This window comes from Arachis ipaensis, chromosome B04, assembly GCF_000816755.2.
Source record: "Arachis ipaensis cultivar K30076 chromosome B04, Araip1.1, whole genome shotgun sequence".
Lineage (NCBI taxonomy): Eukaryota > Viridiplantae > Streptophyta > Magnoliopsida > Fabales > Fabaceae > Arachis > Arachis ipaensis.
Window position 1 is genome coordinate 65309852 of NC_029788.2, and position 6821 is coordinate 65316672.

At 31.3% G+C, this 6821-nt stretch overlaps 1 protein-coding gene across 2 annotated transcripts in view; it reads left to right on the forward strand.

The window, feature by feature from the left end:
* LOC107639345 (transcription factor TGA7) overlaps nt 1–6821 on the forward strand; it is a 9493-nt gene that overhangs the window by 1655 nt on the left and 1017 nt on the right. For both annotated transcript variants that reach the window (XM_021121180.1, XM_021121179.1), the window contains exons 3-9: nt 387–550; nt 790–864; nt 1903–1962; nt 2042–2119; nt 2196–2259; nt 3791–4062; nt 4655–4882. In XM_021121180.1, the coding sequence (XP_020976839.1) occupies nt 387–550; nt 790–864; nt 1903–1962; nt 2042–2119; nt 2196–2259; nt 3791–4062; nt 4655–4882 (941 nt within the window). The remainder of the gene's footprint in view (nt 1–386; nt 551–789; nt 865–1902; nt 1963–2041; nt 2120–2195; nt 2260–3790; nt 4063–4654; nt 4883–6821) is intronic.

Genomic DNA, 6821 nt, shown 5'->3' on the forward strand with positions numbered 1-6821 from the left:
TTTTTCTGGGGTTTCTTATGGAGCAATTGAGCTTTTTATTTGATATAAACAAACCGAAAATTATTCTATGCTTCTTCCTTCTGATAAAAATTCATTTTTGTACCAAAGTTTGCTTATAACAGCCATCAATAAAATGAATGTATTAAATGTAATTAGCACAATTATTATTCATAAAATTCTCACTTCCTTAAGTTGATCCAAGAGAAAGACAAGGAAAAAAGTAACTATGATTAAAAATTCTCAACATTGCTGTTTCTTAATGTTGAGCTTGAGTTTGTTCATTTTTCCATTGTAAACCCTGCTTCTAGCTAGCTTTTAATCAATTGGCCGTTATATAATATGAATGAACTCTTAATATGATTTTTTTTCATCTCATGATGTTTTAGTACATGAGCTCTCAGCCATCTCAACTAGTAATTTGAAAAGGATGGGAATATATGATCCGTTCCATCAAGTTAGCATGTGGAGTGACAGCTTCAAAGTTGATGGCAGCCTGAATTCAGTTGCTTCCCCAATGTTAATGGTGAACACAAATATGGAGGAAAGTAAGGTTAGAACTTAAAACGAATATTATGTTTGGTTTGTATCTTCATTTTCTATTTTTATTTCACTTTCAAGTTTTAATAAGAAAAAAATGATAGCAAGAAAAGAAAATAGAATTATATTATTTTATAATTTTTTTTATAAAATCCTAAAAATAAAAACGTTAAAAATAAAAATAGAAAATAAAACCATAAATTAAACTTACCTTGACAATGTTTTTCAATTTGATTTGACTCTTCTGTGCAGCCGGAATTTATTCCTCATGAATCAAGGGAACCTTCCGGAGATGATCAAGAGATTACTGATAAAGAAGTTAGTAAGGTAATGAAATTTGAAATCTCTATATGTGTGTTCTATGTATTGCTATTTTGAGCAGTTTTCTTTTCTTTTTTTTTTTTTAAATGTGTTGTTGTAAATACTATAAATTGGTGATATTGTCCACTTTGAAGTTGGTTTTTCCCACTGTTTTAAAACACGTTATATATAAAGGAGAAAAATTAGACATCGATTGGAAAGGCAAATGAAACAACATGCTTTATAAGTTATACGAGTGTGAATACCTTTTCCTTGTGACCTGTTTTAAAACTATGCCATGAACTAGCCGCAAAACAGACAATATCTCTAGCAGCCGAGCTAGGTTGTTAAAAAAGAGGATTAAAAGTTTGAATGAACGTCGTACATATATTTTTCTAATAAAATATTTTACACGTAGCGTTCCTATACCTAAACGTGTTGTATTCCATGTAACTATGACAATGATATAGGTTTTCTATTATGGTATTTAGAGCCTAATTGCTCTACCATGGCCAGAGGAAACATTTCCTCTGCTTCCAATCAACAACAACTGCCTCCTAAAAATAACCCACCCACGGACCATTCCCAAAATCCAACTTCTTATTATATTCATCCAAATGGGAACCTCATTCTTACTCTTGTATCTGTCACTCTCTCATCTAAAAAATATAGCCGAATCATATTTCTTAGGCTTTCAGAGTTCCAGATTGGATTAATGTCATGTAAGATGGATGAGCTTGAAGCTGTTTGAAAAGAATTACATTTAGCGCCTAGTTCCGATGCAGTAATGGGTAGACAATTCTTTGGTATGCAGTTCACTATTTTTTGTTAAATTACCAGGGTTTCTTTAGAAAGAATTTATAGTATGCGGTATTCAAAAAGGGAGATTTAGTAGGCAATACACAAGTAAATTAAGGAACCCAATTAAATAGGGTCAACCTTTTAAAATGATGCTAAGTAACTGAAATGCTTCTTGGTGATTTATACTTTTGAAGTTCTTATATCAAGAATGTAAATTTTTTACATGAGTAAGTGACATTACAGTTGCTCAATATTCATGTGTAGGTGCATCGACGACTGGCGCAAAATCGTGAGGCTGCACGGAAAAGCCGGCTGCGGAAGAAGGTTGTTGAAGCTGAATCACTACGAGTTTAGGCAGTATTTATCATCTCTTCTGATTCGTACCTTTTTCTTTTACTTACAGGCTTATGTTCAACAATTAGAAACAAGCAGATTGAAGCTCATGCAATTGGAGCTGGAGATAGAGAAAGCAAGAAAACATGTAATGGTTTCGGGCTTTCAATGTTTGTTCTTCCTCTTGTCATGTTTAGGCATACACTAAAATGTTTTTTTTGCAGGGTCTATATGTAGGGAGTGCATTAGATGATGGTTATACTGGCTCGCCGGGAACAATAACCTCAGGTTTTTTATTCTTGAAGTTTAGTTTTAATCTTCATGAAACTGTTATTTTCTATGTATCATGCTTCTTGTTCTATGTTCAAATGAAATTGCAGAAATTGAACCGTGATGTTTGTATTGTGTGTAAATCCATGTATTTCTTGTTTCATGTAGTAATCTATCCATGTCTTTAGGCATATGCGAATGTGATTATTTCGACCAAGATATTTTTCGATTAGGGTTAAGTACGATTGTAGTCCCTAAGGTAGAGATCGAAAATTTTTTTTCTCCAGCCTTTTTTTGCCTATAAAATGGTACCGAATGTTTAACCTAGTTTTAAAATTGTCCTTTTAATCAAAATTTTAATTTTTATTACTAAATTATCCATAATTAAAAAATATAAAAGAAAAAAAAAGAAAAAGGGTTAAAGGGCTAAGGAACAGGAGAATGGAATTACGCCGAGGTGGTTCAAGGAAGAAGAGGAAAAAGGGGAAGGGAATTCGCCGCCGCTGCTCGTCGTCCTTCGGTCACTAGATCTCACCGCTGCTCCTCTGGGCTCGGCGGAGGTGCTCGATGGCAGTGGGTTCTGGTTTGAAGCAAGAACAAGAGAAGGCTTCGGTAGTTTTTTGATGGTGGGTGGAGGAAACGCCGACGGTGATGGTGGAGCTCAAAGAAGATGGCGTGAACTGAAGGTGAGTCGAGGGAGGAGAAGAGGGCTTCGCGCTGTGATGGTGGCGCTAGGATAGTGCGAAGAGAGAAGAAGAAAAGGGTGGTGGCGTTGTGATGGCTCGCCGGCTTCTGCTTCTGCTTCCATTCTTCTTATGCTTCTGCTCCCATTATGTTGTTGATTTCTGATTATTGTTGCTTCTGCTTCTGGTTGATTACATTGTTTCATTGTTGTTCTGCTCCTGTTTTTGCTTCTGCTTGATTACAGTGTTTCATTGTTTCATTATACAGATTTGTTGATCCATTATCCATTTTTTTAATGTTTATTACATTGTTTCATTGCTGTTTTTTCTGGTTCTGCTTCTGCTTGATTTTGGGAAAGAAGGGGAAGGGGTATTTTGGTCAGAAGGAAGGTTTTAAAACTAAGTTAAACCTTTGAAACTATTTTGTAGGCAAAAAAACGCCAAGGACAAAAAAGATTTCCGACCTCTACGTTAGGGACCAAAATCGTACTTAACCCTTCTGATTATCATAGTTAAAGGATGATTACTAAAATGATTTTAGAAAATGATTGGGCGATTTTGTGCTAGACTTCCTAATCTATTTCTTGAACTGCTAAGTACACATTTTGAGCATTTAATAGTGCCATGAATTCAATCCGTAATAAGTTGAAATCTATTGGATGCGGTTTTTATTGGTAAATATATGTATGAACAAAGTATTATGTGCTGATTTACACGTTGCTTGCATGACAAGATTGAAATCAAAAGATTATGAATCTTTTTGTTTTTTGTTTATAATGTTTAAACTCCATTTACTTTGCATTTATTACTAGTCCTTCTTAGTGCAAGCCCCGTTGAGCTTATAGCTTTTGAGATTTACCAAGCAGGGTTAACGGTCTTTGAGATTGAATATGGACACTGGGTTGAACAACAGCATCGACAGAATGATGAACTCAGAAATGCATTGCACACTCATGCATCTGATATAGAGCTTCATCTACTTGTTGAGAGCAACTTGAATCATTATGCAAATCTTTTCCAGATGAAAGCAGACATGGCAAAGATTGATGTATTTTATTTGATCTCTGGTGCGTGGAAAGCATCGGTTGAACGCCTTTTTCTTTGGATTGGAGGATCCCGTCCATCGCAGCTTCTAAATGTAAATCCCTATACTATATTTCATTTTAACATTCAATTACTGTGGAAAAAGGAAGCTCTATACCATCTTCTCCTTTCTCTCTCTGTCTCCAGTTGTAATCACTTTGAAGTTTGTTTGTTTTTAAATTAGTACAAAATACCCGACATTCCTTGTAGGTGGTGAAATTTATGGTGACTCCTGTCTGTTTGTGTAGGTCACGTTGACCTTTCTTACAGGAAGGATAAATATTATATTTATAAGAGTGCTTAGTGTTATATTTTATTTACAATCATGTTATAAATACACTAAAAATTAGCTGCTAAATCAGTCACTCATATATAATATATACTTAAATACAAAATAATATTAAAAACAGATTAAACAATATATATATTTTATACACAAATATATAATAGTTAATTTTGATGGCTGATTTTAATGTATATGCACAGCTACCTAGTATTATTTTCACAATAACAAAATAGGTCAAGGTATGGTTTTAGAATTAAAGGGAATCAAGTTAAATTTTACTTTAGGAGGTGAAAGTATTTTCCCTTTAAATTATCGATCATTATTTAGTAAACTATATTTTTCTTTTGGCCATTCTTCACAGATCATAGTGCCACAACTTGAGCCTTTGAGCGATCAACAAATCGCCAGTATTAACAACCTCCGTCTATCGTCCCAGCAAGCAGAAGATGCGCTTTCACTGGGGTTGGAGAAACTACAGCAGGGTCTGGTCCACAGCATAGCAGTTGATCCAATGCTTATAGGAAACTATGGATTTCAGATGGCTGCTGCCCTTGACAATATTGAGGCTCTAGAAGGTTTTGTGAGCCAGGTAAAGTAACATTAGATATTGAACTTTTTGTTCTTTTTTTTTTTTTTTTCATTCCAAAAAAGCCTTTACAAATCGCTAAAGAAGTATAAACTATATTGATTAAATGACGATGCAATGTCCAATCATAAATCATTTTGGTATTCATAGTTTCATACTATTGTAGTGAAAATCTCTAAGAGGTTTACTTATGAGTTGTCCATCAACATATTAAGTGACAATCAATATTTAATCACCGTATATATGTGTATAAATACATATGTTATTTATCTTAATTTTAATATTTTATTTTATATTTTAATATATATTTTTTACTAATAACTAATTTAATAGCTAATTTTTTATGTTCATATAACATGGTAAATCATTTCCATGTTCATACAGCTATAATTCAAATCACTAGCAACCGTCTAGTGATAAGGGATTTGGGTAATGTATTGTCGATGTATTAAAATTAGGTTTAATTATTTTGTTACTCTATACTGTTTTATTAAATTTGTAATTAAATTTCTATAATTTTTTTTATCGAGTCTTTACATTATTTCAAAATTTGTAATTAGGTCCTTATCAGTGTAAAAAATATCAGAATGAATAGAATATTTTTTCACAAATTAAAAAGTACCTACAATTAAAAATTTAATTAGATCTTTGATCACAAATTTTTTAAAAGAAATGTTCCATTAATTTGAATATTTTTTATACTAACAAGAACCTAATAACAAAATTAAAAAGAATGTAGTAATCCAATTTAAAAAAAAATATATATTTAAGTACTTAATTATAAATTTAGTAAAACAATAAAGACCAATAAAATAATTAAACCTTAAAAGTATTATAGTGCAATTTTGTTTAGGTCTTAATCTCATAGTTATGATATTGCTAGGTCTTTCATTACCTAAATCTATTAGGAATATCAATAAATTTTGATAGCCCTTTAATATTCTTCTATTTGTAATAACATAAAAAAAAGCACCATTAAAAATCTAACTAAAACTATTGATAATCACTATAGAATAATTAATTCTTTTATTTTTCTTCTCTTAACTCTTAGGTTTTTGACTAGAAAAGAATTAAAAGATGATCTCTAATTCTTATCTAAATTATAATTATTCTAAAAGGTTTTAAATTGGTTCTAGATGTACCACGATATCATTACCTTTTTTTCAAATTTAAGATCAAACTATGTAATGATTTGCAATAAAGTCCAATATTAAAAGAGTTGAACTAGAACATATTGTGAAAGAGACATACGGTAGAATCTAGGTTACTTTTTGAGCATGAGAAATCTCAACAAGAAAGATAGATTAGATGCAAGATATTCTAATACATTTAGGTAATAGAAGACTTAATAATATCATAATTAAGAGTTTAAGACCATTAAAATAGAACACTATAACAAAATTAATGTACTATTAATAATGTTTTTATTAAAATTACGTTTGTGCAATTGTTCTTTTTCACTTTTACTTTCTCAACAAGGACAAACTCTATTTTTCTACTCTCTTCTTCTTGCTCCTCAAGCCCCTCTTGGAGAATTAGAGGAAGAAAGGAGTAGGAGAATAGGATTTGAACTTGTTGAGAGGATAAAGGTAGAAAAAGGGAGTTGAGCAAACATAACTTCAACAAAAATATTATTAACAGTACATCAATTTCGTTAATTGTTAATGAAAAATTTAACTGTGAGATAATATTGATTCCATTTTAAACGTTTTGAAATAAAAATAGAACGATTAAAACATTAGAAATTAAAATAGAATTCACCCTAAATATTGAGAACCAAAATAGTACTTTATCCTTTATTATTTTTAGCGAGTTAGCCATCAATATTTTAAAGTATAGGCTAAAGTTTGATCATTAAAGTATAGGCTAAAGTATGCTAATCAATTATTAGACTAAAAGAATTAGATTAATAACTAAAAATAATATAAAAAAATATATTTAA